This window comes from Lytechinus pictus, chromosome 3, assembly GCF_037042905.1.
Source record: "Lytechinus pictus isolate F3 Inbred chromosome 3, Lp3.0, whole genome shotgun sequence".
Taxonomy (NCBI): domain Eukaryota; kingdom Metazoa; phylum Echinodermata; class Echinoidea; order Temnopleuroida; family Toxopneustidae; genus Lytechinus; species Lytechinus pictus.
In genome coordinates this window covers 23,409,055-23,433,864 of record NC_087247.1, presented here as the reverse complement: position 1 = coordinate 23,433,864, position 24,810 = coordinate 23,409,055, and the positions used below count along the sequence as shown (strand labels likewise).

General features: G+C 33.9%; 1 protein-coding gene across 1 annotated transcript in view; it reads left to right on the top strand.

The window, feature by feature from the left end:
- The window catches only part of LOC129255772 (uncharacterized), a 33,611-nt gene extending 9,079 nt beyond the window's left edge, over positions 1-24,532 (top strand). The window contains exons 4-10 of the mRNA XM_064095931.1: positions 3,386-3,528; positions 8,157-8,295; positions 18,907-18,954; positions 20,858-21,024; positions 21,467-21,571; positions 23,043-23,124; positions 24,522-24,532. Of these exons, the coding sequence (XP_063952001.1) occupies positions 3,386-3,528; positions 8,157-8,295; positions 18,907-18,954; positions 20,858-21,024; positions 21,467-21,571; positions 23,043-23,124; positions 24,522-24,532 (695 nt within the window). The remainder of the gene's footprint in view (positions 1-3,385; positions 3,529-8,156; positions 8,296-18,906; positions 18,955-20,857; positions 21,025-21,466; positions 21,572-23,042; positions 23,125-24,521) is intronic.
- Positions 24,533-24,810: the final 278 nt, after the last annotated feature.

The following is a 24,810-nucleotide window of genomic DNA, read 5'->3' as shown; positions in this document are numbered from 1 at the left end:
GGTACGAATTTTGTGTGTGAAAGGCTTGACCTCCAAAACATCTTCTTTGGGGGACCTTTCAAGCACTTCCGTAGATAATACAATTGTCATGCACTCATCGAGGTTTGTATTTGCGATGCAGTGCTTTGATTGACAAGTCACCAAGGACCGATACCGCCTTCGCTCGGGAATTCAAATTCAAATCACAGTTTTTGATTGAGCTTGTGAAAGGTCTGATGATTCTGAAGACGAATTGCAATCCAATGATGATTCAAGATTCACGTGTGAAAAGGCCCTCATTTATTTTGATTGGGTGCTCAAATGAAATAAAATATCCACAAATTATTTTTATATAAAAACAGTTCTAAATTGCTGTATAGGCAAAAAAATCAGGATATAGTCTTTGTATGTAGCTAGATGATATCCAATCACTTAGTTATTAAGATTAGTTTTTAATTGGTTCTTACAAAAAAAGAGTACTGAAAGAGGGTGCAAGGTATCCCAAAATTCAAAATTTCATTTTTTATAAAGAATCCAAAGAAAAAAAATCAATGCTATTAGACTTTTATAAGAAGTGAATGTTATATGATACTCACATTATTGATTCTTTACCAAAGGTTTTTAGATCTGCATTAAAACAGTACTTACTAACCACCTAAGATGAAAAATCAGGTTTAGTCGGAACATAAAAACATATTGATTTTAGTTGAGAGCAGTGTAAAAAAAGACTCTTGTATTAACAGTTCTCAGGTTTGTGTCTGTATATTGCCACTATGTGTGGGATGAGTATGATTCTGACTTCTCCTCATTTTATAATATCCTGTTGGGAAGGATTGATGTTTTCTAATCTAATAAGTTTCTAGAAAAACATGAATGTTGAAACTTTCATAGAACAACACTTCAATCATTTTTATTTCTTGAAAATAATGACTTCAAAAGAAAGGAAGGAATATTTGATTTGAATTCAGATTCAAATTCAATTTGCCTACGTACATGTATATATGTGAAAATTCAAGATGAGAATGCTGTATTATTTCGTTCAGAACACTCAAATTATCTACCTAGTATCAAATGTTGCTCAGCAACAGAGCATTTTGTCTTTTATCATCTGGCAGTAGAATGAGACTTGTGGGAAAGATGTAGTCCTCCATACATTCACAAGTAGCAGACATCAGCTCAAGAGGCAATTTCCTCGCTTCCGTAACATCCGGTTGATATTTAATTTTATAAAGCAAGCCTTGATAAAATGTTATTAAAGTACTCATTGTTGCCAATTTCATTCATATTTCATCCTCAAGTTATATGTAATAAAATTTGATATTTGATTTTAGAAGTAGCCATGTAGGAAAATTGTCTGTCTCAGATAAGAACAAGAGTTGTGTGGATAACACATTCTTGCACTTTATGTCTTCCTCTCACTCTTTCTATTTTATGACTTTATTCTTCTGATTTCATTCCTCCTCTTTTTGTTCGGCTTCTCTCTTCAAATTTACTTTTCTTCTCATTTTCAGACTTGCTGTTTCATAAGCTGGGTGGGTGGGAAGCTTGATCGCCATGGAGTTGGTTGATTATATGAAAAAGTGTTTAATGCGTGTAGACAGGTTGTGGTGAATATCTTATGCAGGATCATCTTGGGATAGACAATAAATGTGCATTCCGTGGGGGAATATTGAGGCGCCTCACAGATCATGTCTTCTATCATCCCTTTGCTTTACATGCTCAGTGTATCAGTTCAGTCTTGCAGAACAGTCCTGACATGTTAAAACTGCCTTTTGAAGAAAAGAAAGCTGTGTAATCACCACCCTTGTCTAGTTACAGGATTTTGTAATCACTCAAAATTCAGACTACATATACTCTTGACTGATTTTGTTTCATATGTAATTAAAGATGCTTTATACAACATTTCATATACACTTTGTAATTTACATACGTACAAATGTGTATTTTATTGTACAATAATCTTAACACCATGACATTGGGATCCTGATATACATTGACATCATTGAAAACTGGTAATTATTTGTTGAAATTCACAATTACACCCCTCTGCATTAACAGATTATATTACTAATTCTGCTGGCATTGACCAAACTTATGAGTTTTGCAATAAAATATTTCAGAATAAATAAATCATGGTGGAAATGTACATTGTAGTTATTTGGGTACATGCTTATTATATTTTGGGAATTTGATGGATGTAGATGCATTTACCCTGAGTTAAATTGATGAAAAACATGAAAGTGATTTGATAAATTAATTTCTTAATACATTCAATTCTTTTATTACTCATCACCATTATTCATAATTTTTTTTTGGGGGGGGGGGTGCTTTCACTATCACTAAATATACTCTTTGAAGAAGGTTCAATAAGAAAATATATACACAAGTATATCATCTGGTATCGGCCTATATAATGTAGGCCTATTTATATGCTGTGAGCTCGAGATCCCATGTTTTCAGCATCTCTGTTGTCACTATGCTAGTATGTTCCGTGGACCCTGTTTCACTCTGCCTGATATGTCACAGTGTACTTGACCCTGTATTTTACACATTATAGTCATTTTCTTATACCCCAAATTTAAGAGTTTGTGAAGCACATCCCCCTGCCCCTTGATACCCAGGGAAGGGGAGCAGCAAGGGGAGCAGCACCTTTGATAAAAATCAGTATTAAAGCCTTTGATTTTCAGTACAAGTATGATACATGTAAATCATTTTCAAGAAAGCATCTGTTATTTCTGTAGGTATGCAGGGTCTTCATAGGTTCATCCATGGAGTATGTCCATGGTTCATCCAAGGGGCTTCTCTTGCCTATTTGAATGTTCATACCATGGCTCTTTCTATTCATAACAAGCAAGGCTGTATAAAGCTAACTTACACCTGGTGTGTATGTCTGTTCACACCATGGATGTATCTCTGTTTACACCATTGATCTTACTAGAGCTGTGGTGCAATCATGGGCCCTGTTCACAGTTTCTTTCTCAAACTGATTTTTGTAAAAACCTATTATCTAGGCTATTCTGTTAGCAAGCTTTATCTACATGTACAGGGAAGCTGGGAAGCCGCCGTCTTGTACATGTATCAACCTCAAAGCCTCTATGAAATACTCGCTGCTATAATGAACACAATTGAAATTTAATGGAATCACAATAAAATTAAATCCCATTAATTTACAATCATCCACAACACCAATTACATTTCTATTTCAGAACAAATAATCCCCTTTCCCCTATAAATTTTCATAGATGCATTGTCACAATACTATGTTTTAATGGGCAAATAATTGCGTTTGGTCACTGGTTCGAATACAGCCAAAAGGTCTACTATACAGTGTAATTTTTTCCCAAAGAATTATATCTTAGCTCTTGAATATATCACTTATTTAATATTTATTTCTTGTTTATTCCAGGGGCATCCAAGGTAAAAGGAGTACAGTTTTTGTTGCATGGACTTGGCTACAACAGCCACAACACTGAGTGTTGCCAGGTCCTGAACTACACAGTTGAACTGAGCTATGAGGCTGTTGTCAGCAATCCAAACTCAGGTGAACCTGTAAGTACTTGTAATTATTTTATAAAAACAAATGCTGTTGTTCTATTTTTTCTGCACATTGCCAGAGTTAAACAAATACACTGTATTTCTTTATAAATGTGATATGTCTCTAATATGTCAATATTTTGGGGGTCTTTGAGTTCTGTATTTCAAGGACTTTATGTGATGTGTTGATGTGAACCTAGTGATATCATTTGAATTGCAAGTGTCTGAATTTTGTTTTATGGCACATGAAGCATGTGAAGTGAGACACAGGACATGAATCAATAATGTCATGTGAATTGAATTGTAAAGTGACCCCAAAATATTGTTAATGATACCCGAGTCTGAGAGTGTGTATTCTGATCCAAGTAATATTTCTTTGGTTCCTGCTTTGTCATCTCGTTGCTTCAGTCTTGTCACTGACGGTCTACATATATCCTGTGTCCTCACAACCTAAAAGCGGTCCACCCTGTTTTCACTGAGAAATATCACATGCTTCTGCACTAAAGATCATATAATCCTGTCAGTGAGAATGGGGTCATTATTGCAGGTTAATAGTATCTTGTCATTGAGAATGGGTCATCATCGATATCATGTTTTAAATCATGAAAATTGCGGGTTAGTATTTCACTGCTGGTACCTGCTAGACAATGTCCCAGACAATTTGTAACCCCATTATCACGCAGGCATTCATAATTAAATTAGAATATATGATTCTGCTTGCAAATCTTGAGGTAAAGCAGTTCCAAATTGTTTATTTAAAGCACTATCAGGAGTGTCCATCCAGATTTTATCAAATGTCAGGTCTTTTGGTTCTCTGGTGCCTAAGCTCTATAGCAATTGCTTCATACACCAAGAAATCAGTCATCAGTATGTTGTAGTGTATGTCAAAAGTAACATTCTCTTCAGAAATACACAGGAATTCTCCAGAAAATGTTAGTGAAATGAGTCTATTCTGCACCATTATAAAGGCAGGTGATTTGATACTATTTGTATGTCGCTAAATTTTAAGATGAGCTTGAAATGTAGTAGCCACATTGGTCAGAATCATGCTCGACAGTGGGGGGGGGGTGACATGCACGTACATGAAGTCTGGTGAATACACCCTGATGGGCTCTTTAATCAACAGGTGGGTCTGGAAAGAAATGAAGCACATGCATGTTATATATACTTATTTATACTTATGGATGCTTTTGAATGTATTCAGCTCCAAATTCTCTCTCCGGAGGGTGGTGGCACTCAAAATTTGTTTTGATGGGGGTGTGCCTCACGAAACCCTGAAATGGGGGTCTAAGGAACTGACCACAAGGGTAAAATACCGGGCAGTGTGAAAAATGGTCTACGGAACGGGATCGCGGTACAGTAGGTGCATGCTAGGCGCTGTGCATGTATAATGGCTGCAAGCGGAGGGAGATGTGAGCCGTGTGTGCAGCTCTCGCATGCGGTGCTCAAGCTGGACAATTTTGGCAGGGCTAGGGAACTGAGATGTTTCCTAACGGGGGTCTTGCAAGCGGGGGGCGGCTTCTGAATGGAACTTTTGTCATTCGGAGTATCTAAAGAACTGAAAATTAGGTCTGAAAAAGGGGGTCATCAAAGAGGCATGTCCCCGCACCACCAATATATGTGAGTGCCCCCCCCCCCCATATGAATGTACATGTAGCCCCTTATCAAGCCTTCTTGCCTTTGTCCGAATTATCCTCGAGAGAAATAGATGGTAATAATTGCTCTTAATAATGAGACTATAATGGTGGTTGGTCTCTTGACGTACAGTATTTGTTTGGAGAGGTGAATAATAACAGGAATTGAGTGACCATGAACTGCAAATTAATTCATGTAGCTTCCCTTTTCTGAAGTACGAAAGAATACACAGGTGCACTATACATGTAGCACATGATAGAGATGTGTAACGCTGCCAGTTTCATTCAATTCAATGTTATTTTATTCCATTCCATATGAAAATAGTGACATCAACAGGTATAAATATAATAATTATTATTACTTATATGGCGCTTTTCCCATAAGGCCCAAAGCGCTTACAATGAAAATACTTAAAATCAATTATAGGATATACTATAATGCTAAAACTATGAAACTACAAACTATGAAAGACATGGGTTTTCAATGCTTTTCTGAAAATTTCTATTGATGGAGACTGTCTTATTATTAGAGGCAAATCATTCCAGTATTTTGAAGCTGACACAGCTAATGTGCGAGTTAATATGTGAGACGAAGAGGGTCACCGGCCGACCTATGATAATCAAAATACAATATTACAGTGATAGAGGATTTGTCTGGACAGCCATCATAATATGAAATGGATAATATGAAATGGATTTAGTGGATCCCTCTATTTTCTCAGAATTTTATTTTATAATGGTTATGATATTTTGCTTATATATAATACTCTGTTTTGTTTTACTTTAACTTATAGATAAATATCATATACTGTACATGCCTGAATTTATTTTGTCTGTATAAGTTCACTGTAACTATTTTGACCACATTACTTTGTTCTGTTGAAAATTGAATAAAATAAATTGAAAAAAAAAAGAAAAACAAATTCATAGGAAATAATGAATAAAGAATGTTCTTACAATAATGTGATTGCATAAAATACAGCAAAATAAAACATGAAAAGAATATTTAAAAAAAAACACCACACAATCCTAGACCAAAAATGGGAAAACTGAAGTGACTTTTGTTGAAAATAGATTATTGGGAATATATTTTGTTTGAAGACAAAATATGGATATTGAACACATGGCTAAATATGCATCAAAGGTTTGTGTCCCAAAATGGGCCAATTTTGAAGAAAAAAAAATCAAATTTGATCATTTTTCATCAACATTTTACAATTTCAACAAACTTCTTTTTAGTTGTGATTTTGTATGTGTGACAGTTGCGACCACATGCAGCCAATCAAGTAAATTGAAAACATTTTTGAGGAAATATTGCAAAATTTATTTTTGCTTTCTCTTGTTATAAGCAAGCAATGTGTCTGCTCATGTTTTCTGACCAGAGGCAGCAAAAAGTTATAATTGTCATTACAATCGCATATTTCCTTTTGTAACTTACCTGTAGGCAGTTAATCTTTTGAATCTGCAAGAAAAAGCAAACAAAATAACATATTTTTATCCCTGCAGCATTAAACCTGGCTTCAAAGGAAATGAGATGGTTCTCCATCCTTTTTTTACCTTCATGATAATGATATCAATGTTAATATTAAAATGTGCTTCACAGTTGCTCATCAGATGTCATTTAATATTAATTGTGGGATACATAAGGCCAAATTTATTCATTCCACTGAAAATTAATGTACCTTTAAAGGTCAATTCCACCCCAACAAAAAGTTTATTTGAATAAAAAGAGAAAAATCCAACAAGTGTAACACTGAACATTTCATCAAAATCAGATATAGAATAAGAAAGTTATATGACATAATTTTTTTGAAATTTTTAGTGTAATGCTTGTTGGATCTTTTTATTCAAATCAACTATTTGTTGGGGTTGACTTGTCCTTTAAAGATACATTGATCTGAAGTTTGATGTGTGGTTGAAGTTCAGAGTCCGGTCAGGGTATTGGACAGGGAGCAATTGTCACTGGAGCATGCATCATATATGACCAGAAATGAAATTGTAATTTGTCTACCAAAATTGTCCGGGTATCCCAGTATTCAGTTGTGAGTGTTATTTAATCATCAATAAGTAATTGCTGTTTAGGTTCTTTCTTCTTTTATTTACACTCACATACCATGTATTCAATTCAAGGTTTTTTTCTAGTTTTCTGTTCTCAGACAAAATTTTGATCCTACGCTGTACATATGATGTACATTTTCCTCTTTAATTACATGTTAATCTAAACAATTCTTAACAATATGGGTATAATTCCAATAATTTTGATGATTCCCCCAAATGCTGTGCAGGATTACTGTGGCTCTAGAATACCTCAACCATCTGTACTTGACGACCTTGATAGGATCTATCACAAGAGAATTCAATTCAAGCCAGCATGTCTTTACTTTTTCTATGTATAAATTGATTTAATACCTCCGGATGGCCCCACTTGCTCTGGGTGACATAATGAACCTACCTTATTGAACTTTCAAGAACAGAAGCTCTATTTGATCTTGAGTGCCATGTTTAACTTTACGGATAGCTAGGATGCCAGATACTTTGTAATAATGAATCTTTAGGGGCATATTATTTTAATTTTGATTGAAAATATTGAATACATTTATTATTTAGTGGTAACTTGGCACTATTGGAAAGTCATTATGACACATTTAAAGAGAAACAAACTAATGAATGAACAAAGTGTCCCTGATTTATATCAAAATAACATGAACATTACTGTTTTCTTGCAATCCATTGCAATTTTCATTTGGGCAATTCCATAAAATATGTACGTCTGACCCCCTATACGTGGGACCTTCATGAAATTTTCTGTATTTGATTTCTTGTTCTTTTGACAGTCTGTAATGTTCTCAAAGGACCATAATTTGGTCGGTTTATGAAGTGAAGTAACACTTGATAAAAACGGGGGTCGGACGTACAAAAATGGAATTGCCCATTTTTAAAATGGCCATTATAAATAAGGAGAGTTTGCAATTTCATTGTGAGTCTATTTATTTGTTTATCTCCTTTTAGCGGCGATTTCAGTTTGACTGTTTTTGTGATCTGTGGCCTTTGGAGCCTTACAAACTTACCATTCGGACTCTGCCAGTAGATTTTGATAACCAAACACTCCTTGATCCGTCCAGCATCGTCAGAGACTTCAAAGTACCAGGTGAGACATACATATAGGATTCATAAGACAAATATTGCACTCAAGAAATAAGAATAGGCCTAAATGATCTGCATTCTCCAGATTCAATTAAACCTAAATGAAAGGAGTTGCAGTAAAACACTGATTTTGTGAGAAAGTCTCTAACACCAAGGTTTAGTATTACTTTATCATTGTGGATCTAGATCTGGTGTTGTTACATAAACTGAACTTTGTGAAATCATAAAATCTAAGCTGAAAAACGATCACACTGAAGATCGCCAACATATTATTATTGCTGGAATAAAGACCCGACGGACGTGCCCGAATCCGTGCTAATTTTGCTTTTTTCTCAGCAATTACACAATTTCTTCCAGAATCCTTTGGCACATATTTTTTATTCATACAAACAGACACTTGGGTGGTTATTCTATTGGATTCTATAAAGAGTCATTTTTGAGATCGTTACCACAACTGGCATTTATTTTTAAGTTCTGGTCAAAAATTCAAATTAAAACTGAAATGGATTTTTCTTAAATTCTTCTATTGATCCACTATATTTCTACCCTTTTAATTGCAAATGTACATACTGTATTACAAGTGAATATGCACCCCATTTTTTTTGTTGGTTCCAAAATGAGCCTCCATAAATTGGTCAGTCTTTCTCAGAAGCAGATCCGATTACTTTTTTGGTTGATGATCATTATTCTAAAATGCTGGGTGCAAATTTTGATCATGGAGAATTCAACACGATAGAAAACAAAACAATAAATGGTAATTACATGGACCAGTGGAAAACATCTGAAATGGGGAATCCCATCTTGAATGACATGGAATACATTAAATATTGAAATAATCTGTGACAATTAACTGTCATTGCAATCAGACAAATAGTGATTTTTTTTCTCAATATTTAATTTAACAGTATTTTGTGCCGGAGACAGTCATATGTTTCTGGAAATAAAACATGCTATTTATGTTGCATGTTCAATGATAGTATGCCCACTTTTTACTTTTGCTTTTTATTTATAGTATAAAATTCACAATATTTCATTTGTTGATTCATTTATCTAATGTGTAGAAATTCAAACATAATTTTATGAAATAAATGCAAAAGAAAAAAAGTATGCTTCTTATATTATCTTGCTACTAATTTAAACATTTGAAGCCTCGTTACAAACAAATTAGTAATAAATGCAAACTTCATCCCGCTGTAGCTGTTATGATTTTCATCTCATTCCAATAAAAACATTCAATCATGTTGTTTGATTTAATCCTTTTTCATTCAAATAATTTTGACCTTAGCTTGGAGTACATACCCTTCATTCTAATATGTGCTCACTCAAATGCGATTGCAAATCACATATTTGGAAGTTAATTTAATTTTCAGAGTGTGTCTTTTGATTTAAGTAATGATAATATTTAGATAACACAGGATGGCCTTGAGTGGGATATGAGGGAAAACATTGGATGAATTAGAAAAATACTGGAGGAGCTGCCAGACAAGTCCAATATTTTATTTGCAGCGACTGCCAATATATATATTTCATAAAAAATAGGTCATCCAATATTTATTTATTATCATTTAAATAATCCACAACACAGGTGAATTTTTAATCAATAGATTTACAGATGATCTTGTAGGAATCTCTTGTGGCATAGATTAACCTTGCAATTCAGATTTCATGTACAATTTGATGATTGATCAAGCTAATTGTGACATGACAGCAGTTTTGTATATTTTCTGATATCACTGTGAAAGGATACACAAGATGTGTGAGTATCAATCACCAGTGTGGAATAAGACATAATTGCACAATCATATGATCATTATTAATCAACCATTATTAATTTTGTGGGTGGAGCAAATCATTAATTTATTGTCCAATATTTCTTTAAAAATCGTACAAAGTATTATTGTTTTAATGATGTAATTGCCATAGGCATATATTAAAGAACACATGAAAAAAATAGACATTTCAGCTTTTTAAGAGGACCCCAAAACACTTCCAAAAATATTTTTGCCTCTAAAATCTAACACAAGAAAGTCATTCCTCTTGTTCTTAATTTAGTCTTTTTGATATTTATCATCTGTAAAGAGTTTTTTTTTTCATTGTAAAACTACTCCCTCCTTATTTGAATAGAAGTAAGTATCACCTAAATACTTCTTTTGAACAGTGTTTATTTGTATTGCTCTTTAGAAAAAACTTTGTAATGTTTTGTACAGAGTAATTTTAATCTCTTGTTTTTACATTATTGGAACGTTTCACTCTGTTTCAATATAAGCACACATAACTATTTTATATAAGTGCTTAATATCTCATCAGATCCTGTATTAATATGATACAAATTGTCAGTTTGTCAGTAATAGTGACTCTTTTTATATCAGTTATTACTATCAAATATGAATTAAAAATTCTATCCAGGGTCTCAGTTTCTTCAGTGTTTTTTTTTTCTAAACCTTTCCTAGAGCTGAATTTCTTTCAGTCTAGGGAGAGAGTTTTCTCTGATGATAATTACCTCAGCACAGTCGCAAAGCCCCTATATTGGGATGTACATGCACGTCATATGCATATGAAAATGGTTTCTTAAGATTGCCATAGTAACAGTGCATTGTATTATAAATTCATTTCAAATTTTATGCCCGCTTAACTGCTTTACAACCTTACAGACTTAAGATGATGATATAAAGTATTTCAGATAAGGAAATCTTAGTTCCTTCTTTAATTTATGTTTTATGATAGACAATCTGAATTTTGAAAATGAGAACTTACTAATTCATTATGAATAAACACCCTTCTGTCACAATGATATAAATTGTTCAAAGTAAAGAGGATAATTCATGTATAATGATTTCATTTGTATTATTTTTGTAATATTGAAATTATATGGCAGGATGGGGGCACTCAACTATTATGCTTTTCTCACAGACAAAATTTTCCTTAACCCTGTACTATAGGTGGGGCTAAATGGCAAGTTAATCCCACCTGTAGTACAGAGTTAAGTTTAATAGCCCACTTTTTTCACAGCTTTTTTACAAAGTGGGCTAACCCCACCTTATAGTAAGGGATTATTTTGCCGTGCAAAATAGCAGGGTTAGCCGAAGCGTGAAAGTATTGGGTTGCTGTGAGAAAAGAAACCCAGCCAGCCAAGGATGGTTCTCGATGTTTGCCCTATGGGCAACCCCCGGGGGGGGGGGGGGGCACGTTGATGAGTGGATACCAGGCGTGACCATGGGGTTTCGAAAAGCACTCCAAATAAGTGTTTTCCATATTCTGAAAAACTGACTCCAGACCAATCAAAGTTATTACATTATTTCAAATGACATATCAGTTGATTTAAAAGGTTTCCTTTTAATATAGGACCGTCTGCACCAGCCCGAGTTTTCAAATAATCGCTCCATTTCTGATCCAGCAAATTATCCTGATTTGAACGATCTCGAGATTATTTGTAATTGAGATGCAATCATCGCGATAGTTCACCTGATTAATCTCAAGATCGCAATCCTAAGTCAACTTAGGATTAGTTGCAAAATAGCATGCTATTTAATTAATTATCCCGCTAATTCACAGGTGAAGATGCACTCCAGATTCAACTCAGGATTATTTATTCATGGCGTCCGATCACAATGCAATTTGTGTTTTACTTACGCCTTTGTCTTCCGAAACGTTAACACATGAGTCAACCTGAAACCTGATTAAGACTTTATAATTTATCAGTATGTACGCTAGGATTAGATCCATCATATCTAATAAAGAATACATCACTAACTCGCTGAGCTTAGAGAATCACATGGACGATTGCGGTGAACTGATGGGGAGTACAACCGCTGGAAGTTATTAAAAACTGCGGGCTTTTGAAACGCTAAGATACGCAAGTGCAATACTCGAAAAATCAGGCCTGCTGCTTCCAACACGAGTCGCTCTTTTTGCGCTTGTGGAGATGGGTTTCTTGAATCTCGAGATTAATCGCGAAGAGTACTGTTCGGGCTATAATCTTGAGATTGAGCAAACTCGGACTGATGCAGCACCGCCTCTTGACTTCATATTAGCATGGCAGCCAAGCTAATCTCCAGATGTGTACACAGACAAAGTGGGAACTTTCATACCTCCTACACAGATAAAATACAATGAAATGATACCACATGCAAAGACATTATACCACCATCAAACATTGTTTGGTGCCTGGTGGGGGTAGCATTTTCATACTGTTAGAACCATTCTCAGGTGCCCCAGGCCAAAGCCAATGCCGGGTGAATGATACGTTTGTAAGGTATCCATTAAGGGGTAGGGAAATAGATCAATGCCGTGATATAATGCCTGAACAAAATGATGTTAATTACATGTTTTTTTATTATTTTTGTTTGATTAAATCTAAAAAAACTGTGGTCATAAATTATACTCTTTGTTATGACTGGCTTCTAGTCATGAATAGACTGGTTTCTGCTATGCATTTTGGGAGAGACGATTTGGATCCACTTGATGATAAAAGTGCATATATTTCCAACGATAAAAGCATTAATACATTTTTAAGAACTTGAACAAACAATGGAGGTAGCAACTCAGAAAGCACATCTTGTGATGAGTGCACAGTGACATAGACAATTAATACATAATACATGAAAAAACTTATGTTAACAATTAAGGGGCAAAAACAGGGGGAACCCCCCCCCAAAAAAAAACAGGGCGACTTTAAATAAAATACTAAAGTTGAAACAGTACATAAATCGTCAAACCAATCATCCCACAACTAAAACTATTAAAAGCAAATCACAAAATTTAGGGACCAGATGTAAGTTTTTTCTTAAGTTTTGTCTTAAAGTTATTCAAAGTTGGTGCATTTCTGATGTCTAGTTGGTGCATTTCTGACAAAAGGTTGTCATAGGATCCAGCTGATCATGACTTTGTTTTCCCGGGGGGGGGGGGGGGGGGGGCACTTCCATTGACGAATGGATACCAGGGGCGACCAAAGAATTGCGTAAAAAGGATCTGTCTTTCAAGATTGGGCATGTTACATACGTAATATAATAATGTTGTAAAAAACAATAAAATACTGAAAATGGTATATATTTCGCGAGAAAAGCTACCTATTTATGGTCAAATATGTGAGGTTATAAAAAAGACTAAAATGCTTTATACATAGAGTCCGATTTGAGCGATGTGTTGGAGATGGGGCAGTAATAAACGCAGTGTCAGTAAAGGTAAAGCCGATGTCTGTGACATGGCAAATAAATATTGCCGTACTTGTTTCGGAGGTCAATTCAGGGAATACTTGTCAAGGGTACCGTTTTGTTACCAATATTTGTTAAGGGTAGGGTTTCACCCGCCAATACTTGTTAAGGGGGGGGGGGGCAGGGTGCTATTCAAAACCCCATGGTCGTGCCTGGTATCCACTAGTCATTGGAAGTGCCCCCCCCCCCCGATTGTTCTATCCTCAATTTGAAAATCTTGTAGATTAATCATCAAACCACTTGTTGAGTAATGTTTGTAAATCTTCAAATGAAAATAGGCCTACAGGCCTAAGTCTAAGTCAGACCCTGTAACAGATCATTATTGCCATAGATTTGGAAAATGTTGGATATACATACATGTGTAGCATTAATTTTCTTCAAAAAAGACTAAAATTCAGTGTATATGAAATAAGGCATGCACATGCAACTAGTCTACACTCTACAGGCACAGATATTAATTGACAGTTTAATTGACAAGTGAGTTTGGAGAGAAGTATACAGGTACAATGTCGCAGTCATATCTCTTAGTCTATAATTCAGATCACTGTTACATGTTTTCACCGGACATTTTTTTTAATATAGGGTTGTATGATAACTTTAGTAATATCTATATTTTAGGTCTGTAAGCCAAGTATTACCTGAGACCTGAATATTGTATTATTATTTGTTGAACTTCTTTTTCTGAAAACAACAGTAGGTGACCGTGACTGGAAAGTTTATTGACTGTTAAGTGTGGCGTGATTATCTGTCAGAATACAGGGAATTTCCCTTTTTTAGAAAGACTGATTTCTTGTATTCTCCTCAGATAATATAACATGCACATGTAAATAGAAAAAAGTTAAGCCAGCAACTTGAGACTTGCATTCAGTTGTTTAAACTATATATGATAGGTTAGAATTGAGTTGAATTTTTCATGACTGCACGTTGGTTTTCTATTCATGTTAATACATTAATTGAATTTTATCACTGTAATCCGTTATCCAGGATGAGTTGACATTGAAATAGAATAAGAAAAGCTGATTTTTTTTTAAAAGAAAAGAGACGGTTGAGGGAAGAACTTTAAAAAATGAATGCCAATTGAAATTATTTATGAACGTTTATGGCATATTGAAAATAGAAAAACCGTGATTGTAATCAGTGATGTTGGTAGCTGAATAGCTGATATTGACAATGTTGCTTCAAAATGGCAGGTAGTTTAGACATCTGAATGCTCTGTAAACATTATTATTATTTTTCTCTTTAATAAGTGCCAGTTCTTTACAGACTATACATGTATATTTGATTGTCACATATATTGAGTTTCCAACGCGACAAGAAACTATCTAGATAATGGAGATATAAAATTAGGAATGAATATTTCCAAAGTGTGACTGTTCAATGTGAAGTTGAAATGTTATCATTTGAAAATCTAGTGGTGAACAAATATTACAAATTCTTGAGATAATATGACTACATGAGGCATTGAAATCTTATCATACTTCAGAATGTTTTCTTAACCAATTAGGGTTTGCAAACAATGAAGAAGCTTTATGCATTTACTCTGCACTTTGAAACATCAAACACAATAGTTCACAATACAGTATTACATTTACATTTTAATCTTATAATTGGGTGGGGGTGAAAGAATGGTTGGAGGGTGAGGTCAGGAGACCTATATGCTTCTCTAAAATCAACTTTATAAATTCTACAATCATTTTGCCGGACTGTATTGAAATGATTCATTATCTTTGATATATCATGAGTAATACTTACTATGACTATACATGTATTTATATAGTCAGTCTTGTTTGATGAAATAATAAGGGCACATAACGTTACCCAGGATTTGAGATTAAATCACTGATCAAGCTGGTAATTCAATTGTAAGATTTGAGCTTTATAAACAAAAATTGTCATTTATTTATCAAGATATTGAGATAGGATTTTGTGATGAGGTTAGGCCTACTACCATATGATTCTTCTGGTAGAGACTGCAAATTCTAACATGATACTTTAAAGTAACATATATACATGATCTCTTTCTCACTTTATGCATTTGTCTCAACACTTCCTCTTCCCCACACAGAATTTTTCTTTACTTCTGAGTCACGCAAATAATATCAGAGGAAATTCATTTTAAGTGTCTTGTTTAGATAACTGTGCACATTTGCAAATCATGCATTTGGCATTATATGCAATGCTTGTGATGCACATATTGTCCGTGTTCATGAAGTGACGGATATGAGGAAAATCACAATTTGTTAAATTTTGAGTCTTTTTGCAGATTTGGACACCTTTGACTAATATCTTGAACCACAACAATTTTCAGATCACATAATACCCTTTTTACACAGGATTTTCTTAGCCCCGGACTATCGCTAACCCCGTACTATCCTTAACCCCGTACTATTTTTTTTCCTTTTCACACATGCCAAATTGTTATTGCTAACCCTGGATAAGGAATGCTTGCTTTTCACACACGAAACTTGCTAACCCCGGACTAGTGGTAGCTCATGAATATTCACGAGCGCACTGAGGGGTCATTCGGGTCATATCCAAAATCGCGCGCGCTTTGAATACATTTGTCGATCATTCGTAGTACAAGTACTTCACTCGGAGTTGTTTACCGGCTAAACGATAGACCTCTCATCGCCGTGTTCGCTGTTCATGAATATTCATTATGCTTACCTCTGATCGGACAACAGGGCCGGCTCTGTTGCGGGGCATGAATGGGAGCGCTTAGCCCACTTTCGTTTTACACTAGCGATCTTAACCCCGTACTATCGCTCTTAGCACCGCAATTGCTGGGATAACCCTGCTTTTTTGCAGGGCCAAATAATCCCGTACTAAAGGTGGGGTTAGCCCACTTTGCAAAAATGCTGTGTAAAAAGAAAGTGGGCTAAGCTTAACCCCGTACTATAGGTGGGGCTAAATGGCAATTTAGCCCCACCTATAGTAACAAGATTGCAAAAAATGTTGGTGTATTATACAAATTATGCAGCTTTCCTAGAGAGATTTTAATTCTTTTATATAATACTTTAATTTTACCTTATTTAAATTATTGCAACCCAGTCTGGGGAAATTCTTTCAAATGTCATATCAACAGATTATTTCTTTTACAAAAAAGAGCAATACGAATAATAAATCATGCCCCATACCTTGCCCATACTCAACCAATATTTTGTCATTTGAGAGTACTAAAACTTGAAGATATATTTAAGTTCAACATTGCAATTTTCATGTACTCTTGCCATAATAATGTTTTACCGAAGACACTGTTGCAATATTTTTGTACAAATAGTTCCATACACATGCATATGACTAGGAATGCATCAAACTTTCACTTGCCATTTTTTAAAACCTCTTTGTATAAACAATCAATATTTTATCAGGGTCCTGTCATTTGGAATTCCATTCCTTGCCAAATTCATAACAGTAAATCTCTAAATGTTTTCAAGAAGAAATATAAGACTTTTTTACTGGATCATTATCATTTGCATTAATATTGTAGGCTCTTGTATCGTAGTTTTGTTTTTGTCTAGGGTCTGTACGGTATTTTGTTTTCTTAATTTTTAGTATAATTGTGTTATTTCAATTTATTTCATTAAGTATCTTGGGTTGGCGTTTATAAGGCTCGTCCTTTTTTGCCACTGCCCTCACTCATGTTAACTGGATTTTAATGTATATTCGTGTCATCTATCTTATCTGTTTATATGTTTGTACTTTGTTGATTTCTTTTTATGAGTGAAAAATAAATACGAATGGAATTGAATTGAATTAAGGAAATTTTAGCATGTGTAAAAAGGGTATAAGTGTCTGATCATGTTGCTATGATGATAATGCAAACAAAAGAATACCACGTAAAGGATTTCTTGTTTGAAGTGACGGATATGTACTCACTAGCAGTGGTCATTTTGTGAAAATCAGCAAATACACTAATATCACTCTAGAGGGTTTTTATTCACAAAATAATGGATCAGGCCTAAAAGCGCACAGTCCGTCATTTCATGAAATGGTCACCTGCACATTTTGTGCCATGTTTAGAGAAATGGCATGAGTAAAATATTCACAGTTCTGAACAGTCAAATACTAGGCAAAAGAATTTTTTGTATATAAGAAATTTGATGCAGTCTTTCAAGTCATTCTAATTATTGTTCCACTGAAGTGCCTCCTTGAGGAAGTTATGGTTATACGCACAGATACTGTCCATCACTTCTTTGGAATAAAAAAGTGTATCCCGTAATATTTTTCACGAGGTGATTGCTCTGTGTACAGCTCATTTTCTTTTTGAAGGTTAAGTCCATCCCAGAAAAATCTTGATTTGAATAAATGGAGAAAAATCAAACTAGCAAAATGCTGAAAATTTCATCAAAATCAGATGTAAAATAAGAAAGTTATGACATTTTAAAGTTTCACTTATTTTTCACAAAAGAGTTTATGCATGCACAACTCAGTGACATATGAGACAGACGATGTTGTCCCTCATTCACTATTTCTTTTGTATTTTATTGTTTGGATTATGCAATATTTCATTTTGTTACAAATTTGACAATAAGGACCAACCTGATTTAAGCATATATAGTATTAAAGCAATGCCAATTCCACATGTTCAGGGAGGAATGAATTGAATCTTTGTTTCAATTGACAATGAGGAGAAAATCATAATATTTCATGTAATAAATACAAAAGAAACAGTGAGTTGATGACGTCATCAGTCTCCTTATTTGCATACCGAACAGGATGTGCATATAACTGTTTTGTGAAATTAGGCGAAACGTTAAAATGTCATGTATATAAAACTTTCTAATTCTACATCTGATTTTGATGAAATTTTCAGTGTTAATAATAATAATAATAATATTCCGCATTTATATAGCGCTTAACACATCAAAACGACGTTTCTAAGCGCTTAACAGATATATTATTACCCCGGTCATCAGATCCTTGCATGCCCGCATACAATGTATGCGGAGCATTCCAACAAGAGTTCCAAGACTCAATTGCTAGGCATACTACATAGGCTTTCGCATCCTACCGGGTTATGCTTATTGGAGTTTTTAATTTTAATTGGGGTGGACTTGTCCTTTTAAAGTATTATGGAAGGAAAATGCTAATGATTAAAAATTGAACATTGTCCAGAATATGCCCTAAGATACAAGGATATGAAATTTATTCCCCCTGCATTTGGTCTGAACCTTTCAAAGCAATTTACTCAAAACTAATTTCTTTTAAAGTTGCGCACTCATCCATCACTTTGTAAAAACCAGGGATAAAAAGTACATCTAGACACTTTACATGGGCTTTTATTTGTAATCATTGTGAATTAAAATTTCTACTATGACTAACATGTATATGAACTTCAAATGTGACATGAATATCATAATTTGTTGTCAGTACACGTTTTGTTTTTTATGTTTTATTTTCAGGATGTGATTCACGCGAATGGGACCAGTACTGTCAAAAGTCTAGAGAAGGTATTTTATGAATAATTTATACCTCTTATTCTATTAAAAAAGCAGTGAGAGTTCTATTTTTGAAGAATCATTTGTTTAGTTTAGGGTGTAATGTATTGTTTATTTTGGGCTTCAAGTTGATCAGTGTTCCTAAATCTGGAAAAACATGAAAAATTGAAAAACGTGCACATGTATGTGTACTCTGTACAACTGCACATGAATATTGATTTTACTTGCTCATTTCAATTTTTTATTCAATCCAATATTGAATTATTGTTTCCAATAATCCATCCAAGGAAGCATAAGTGAGCTAGAAACTGTCTAGGCTTTTCTATTCAAATATGTGAAGTTAACAATTATGGTCTTATTGATGTAAATTTGAAACTCTTTGACCCAAATCAAAATTGGATGTCAAATATGTGTTTAATTTACTTGGTGTTTTCATATCACTGTTTATGAGACATTGAAAAAAGTGAAACTTTCTATTAGTTACAGTTTTGATTAGATATGATTATCATAATTGCATGATTTTTCTTATTTTTCTTTTAAATCAACTGGATATTTGGATGGACTAGGCTTTCAACATTCCTAGGAATAGCATATAACTGGTTTGCAAGTTACCTAAACAATAGAAAACAATATGTGGTGGTCGATGGTGTAAAATCATCTGTAAAGAATATAGAGCACAGAATTCCTCAAGGCTCTGTCCTTAGTCCCCTTCTCTTTCTTGTTTACATAAATGATATCATCCATTCTTCTGGTTATTTCAAATTTTCCCTGTTTGCTGACGACACTGTAGCAACGATGAGTCAAAACAATTTACATACACTTTACTCATCAGCAAACAGGGAAATCTAAAATGTGTCTTTATGGTTCAAGGCTAAAGAAATAGCCTTGAATCTAAATAAGACTAACTGTCTATTATTTAGAACAAGAAAGAGAAGGGTACCACAAACACTACCTCAATTATTAATTGATGGTGTTCCAATCCCACAATTACATGATGTGAAATTTTTAGGTGTTATAATTAATGAATATCTTGATTGGACTCCACATATATCTGTAATATCTAAATCTATAGCTAGGGGTGCTGGTATTCTACGAACATTAAAATTTGTACTACATGTACCTTGTAATGTGTTGAAAATTATTTATTATGCTATTGTTCATCCATATATCAATTATTGTAATCATATCTGGGGGAATACATATACATCCCACCTGGGCAAATTACATATTTTACAAAAGAAATCAGTAAGAGTTATTGCTAAATCTAATATTAACTTGAGCTCTACCCCTTTATTTAAAGAACTAAATATTTTGCCTATTCAGAAAATTCACTAATATTTATGTATCTAATTAAAAACAAAATGTTTCCTCTAAAATTTTTGCAATATATTCATTCATAATTATAATGTCCATTCCTATTCAACTCGCCAGAAAAATCAATTTCATCTTCCCAAATTACATTTAACCTCATCATTAATATCTCTTTCCTACAATGGTATCAAATATTGGAATAATTTACATAACTCAATCCAGGAAAGTACTACTTTATCTAGATTTAAAAATCTCTGTAAAAAACAATTACTTAATGAAATATAGGATCCTTGTTTGTATGTGTGTGTGTATGGGTGTTTCTAGGTTGTGTATGTATATAAGTATTTCTTAATCGATTACTTGTTAATTTATTTTGCTGACATTGTTTTCATAATGTATTTTATATATTTTATGTAAAGGGCCAATATTCACAAGCTTCGGCTTCATTTTGGTCCTAACCATCTTATGATATATGTTTTGTAATTTTATATTGTATATTGGTTTTAATAAATGAACTTGAACTTTGATAAATGAACTTGAATCTCTTTTTATCAATCATATTTCTATTTTTATTACTTGATATTTCTCTGTATCTGATTGGTAGAGCTATGGAAGCCACAGTTATTACTGCCTGAGCAGCTCTTCCCAGAGTACATGAAACTGAACGTCTCATTCAATATTGCCCCTTCTGACTACCGCTTTGTGGAATATGTGATCAGCGTTTATAAAGTAGATGTTCCAAGACCGTTGTACACTCAAGTTGCTCATACTGTAAGTGAAATCATTTGCCTTGAAGCACCTCTCAAAGAATGGATGAATAATATGATAAAGTTTTCATTTATTATCATATAAAAGGAAACACTTGCCACAAAAACGAGGTTTTTTTAGAGAATCAGTTATTGCTTGAAAATGTTGCTATGTTGGGAAACTAGATAAAGATGCCCTGCAGATGTTAGTCTAGTAACATTTTCTAAGCACTAGATTTGTATAAAGATGCATGTGATTGTGTATCTCTATTCTTCATTAATACTACAGGTTTTAGCATGTAAGAAATCATATAAAATTATGATTCATTATGTTTCGTTGACATCTATCCATTTACACTTTAGAAAGGGAATAGTGTCACATGTAGATTGATGTCTGATTTAGCTAGAGCTAGTGGGATTTGAACCAAAATTCCTCATACTATATTCATTATACGATTATTTTACAGCCATTGAACTCTGTGCCAGTGATGGTCAATGGAATGATGATGGATGTGACTAGTCTAATCTTCACGTTGTCAGAAGAAGATATTGGAAAATCCCTCCATGTTTCAGTGAGTTTTATATTTTTCTCTTTTTTTCTTTCTTACCCCAACCTCTAAATTGTATGTTTTACATGTCTGTCTCACTTTCTCTGCCTCCCCTCCCCATCTTTTTATTTGATTTTTTTTTCTATTATCTTGTCATGCTTTCACTATCATCTTGTAATATTGTATCTTACATGATCCCTTTCTACTTCTACGGAACCCGTATTAGGTGACATGACATGTCTTATTTCCTAACTTGTTCCCTTCACTTATAACTAGTTCCCTCAACTTAAACTCATTCCCTCGACTTGTAACTCATTCCCATGACTCGTTGATTTTAAGTTGAAGGAATGAGTAAGTAACTCGTGGGAACAAGTTAGAAGTCAAGGGAATGAGCTTGTAACTCGGAACAAAATAAAAAACATGTCTTGTCCCTTTGGAGCTCCGTACCTTTACACCAATGCTTTAAAATTTCTTTCATCAGGGTCTCAGTCTACCCAACATTATCTCCTGTTTCAACATCTTTGTAATGATATGGTTTTTTCCATCCCTTTTCTTCTTATCACATTCATCGCTTTTATCCTTAAGGTACATTTTGAAATGATTATACAAGACAGTATATGTACATGTGCACATAAGAGTTATTTATGTTTTGTGATGACTATTCTGAAAAAGTTAAAGGAGAATGAAACTCTTGGAGCAAGTTAGCTTTTGTGAAAGCAGAAAAATCAAAGAATAAGATCAACAAAAGTTTGAGTAAAATAGGACTAGCAATAGAAGAGTTATGAGCATTTGAATGTCGAGATCACTAATGCTATGGAGATCCTCCCATTGGCAACGCGACCAAGATCTATGATGTCACAGATGAACAACTCTCTCCTTTTGGACATTGAAAATATACCCCAAAATATCTCGTTTTGCTCATTCTAACCATATGACAAACGATTCATCAATGATATAATGTTGTGAAACCTCTGTACTTGTCCTCTCATAAAGAGAACACCTCACCTTGTGATAGACTCTATAAAAGTGAGAATATAAGTGAAATAAGTACTAAAGTAATGAGGGAGTTGTACGTGTGTGACATCACAGATCTTGGTCGCATTGCCAATAGGAGGATCTACATGGCATTAGTGATCTCAATATTCAAATGCTCATAACTTTCTTATTATTCATTCAATCTTCCTCAAACTTTCAACAATATGTTTCTTTGATTTTTCTCTTTGATATGGATTCAGCTGGTTTCAAGGGTTTCATTCTCCTTTAAGGTCTCATTTTCAGCTCTATTGATAGTAACTTGAGCTGAAACCATTAAATCTGCTCGTGAATTTGTGATTTTCAAAAAATGTATTGTTGATGTACTTTTGCATTCAACATAATTATGTTTAATTTTTTATCGTTAAGATTCACTCATTCATTCAAACTATAAATTGAATTATCAATGAGTTTGTGTTCACAATGTTATTCTCATTTTTGTTTTATTTTATATCTTTTCAAGATGTTCCCAAAGTGTGCCGATGGTACACTAGACTGTAACACGCCAACCTATACAGATAAAACTAACATTGTTGAAATCATAGGTAAGCACACTTCTGTTTCCATGCCTGTACTTGTTTGCAATATGTATTCACTTTATGTTTTCATATTTATGTGTGCTTTGTTTGGTTTTTTGGTTGGTGTTTTTTTTTTATTTGTTGAGGAGTTTATCATGTTTAAACATACAGCGTACATGTACAGATTGTACAACATTTGGAGGGGAACGGCAGGGAGAAAAATAGGCTTAAATTAGAAAGATATAATACATATTTTTATGAAAGTTGGTAAAAAAATGTTATCCCCCTCCTTCCTTTGTCGTTATGTTTGAATATGAATATTCCCACTAAATTTTGTCATAAAATATATTTGACTGTATAATACTAACTTGCAAAGTTACAAGCTACTACAGTGATGCAGTGATATAGATAGTTTTGTTACTTAGAATGGAAAAAATGCAGTATCATTAAACTTTACCTTTACAAAAGTAAAAAAATGTAGATAACATAAACATTAAGAATAATAAGTTCTTGCAGCAAACATTTAAAGAAAATAATTCTGAACTAATAACATGTCGTATAAAAGGTCTTTTACTCTGTCATTTTTTTTTCAAAGACCAATTTATCAATGGGGTGTGCATTAAAAGGGAATGACAAAAAATTATTTTAGGTTCAAATATTATTTTGTTTCTTAATAGTTTTAACATTAACATTGTATAGGTGAATAAACTTGTTAATACCGGTACTAGGAAAAGGGGTAAAAATAAATTAACTCAATTCTTACACTCTTCAATGAAAAACAGACACACCAAAACAAAATCATTAAATCATCACTCTATATATCAAGGTTACACAACAAACCTATTTCAAAGGGTAACCTCATTGAAATTCACCAAAAATTATTTTATTTCCTTCTTCCAATTTTCTGAAGCAGATTCCTGTTAAGAATTCAATTCTCGCTACCCCAAATAGGAACAAACATCTCATAATGCGCGAGACGAGATAATTTTCACTCCGTCGGGTCGTCATCACCACTTCCGGTTCAGAGTCATGCTCGCGCGAGGTTCGCGATACTGTGTCCACCACGCTGAAATCGATGCCAATCAGCGTAATATGTACAGATTATAATACTTTTTATCTAATTTGGTCAGTTTTGATTCCATTTGAATTGTAAATAAAAAATATATTTCACGTGAAAATGTGAAAGAGAAGGTTGTGATCACGAACTTTCCGAGCGAAAGCCACGTTGTGTTGTTGTGCATGACGGCACTGTTGATCTGAATGGCAAAACAGTGCATTGGACTTCCGATCAGGAAATTGTAATACCGAAAAGCTATCCCATAATGCAATGCGCGTTACAGGGATTTTCCCGGATCTCGGCGAAATCGCTATTTGGGGTAGCGAGAATTAATGAATTTTGATAATCTATATCATGTAATCTACAGTCCACAGATGACTTAACAGTCAGACTGCAGGTCCCAAGAAAGTGGCTTCTTTCATCCAAGTGATATTCATGACTTGAGATGTTTTGCATATTTAATGAGCTTGATGCGGACCGAAACACCTCTTTTCATTCGGTCATTGCTGCTCTAATTGTGCATCGAATTTCATGAATTTGGTACCATTGTAAAGAAGAAGAATCATTCTTTCAGGTCATGTGTTTGGATTTATTCAAAGATTTTGTAATATAGGTTAAAATTTTGATCTAAAATATGCTACAAAAGAAATATTTTT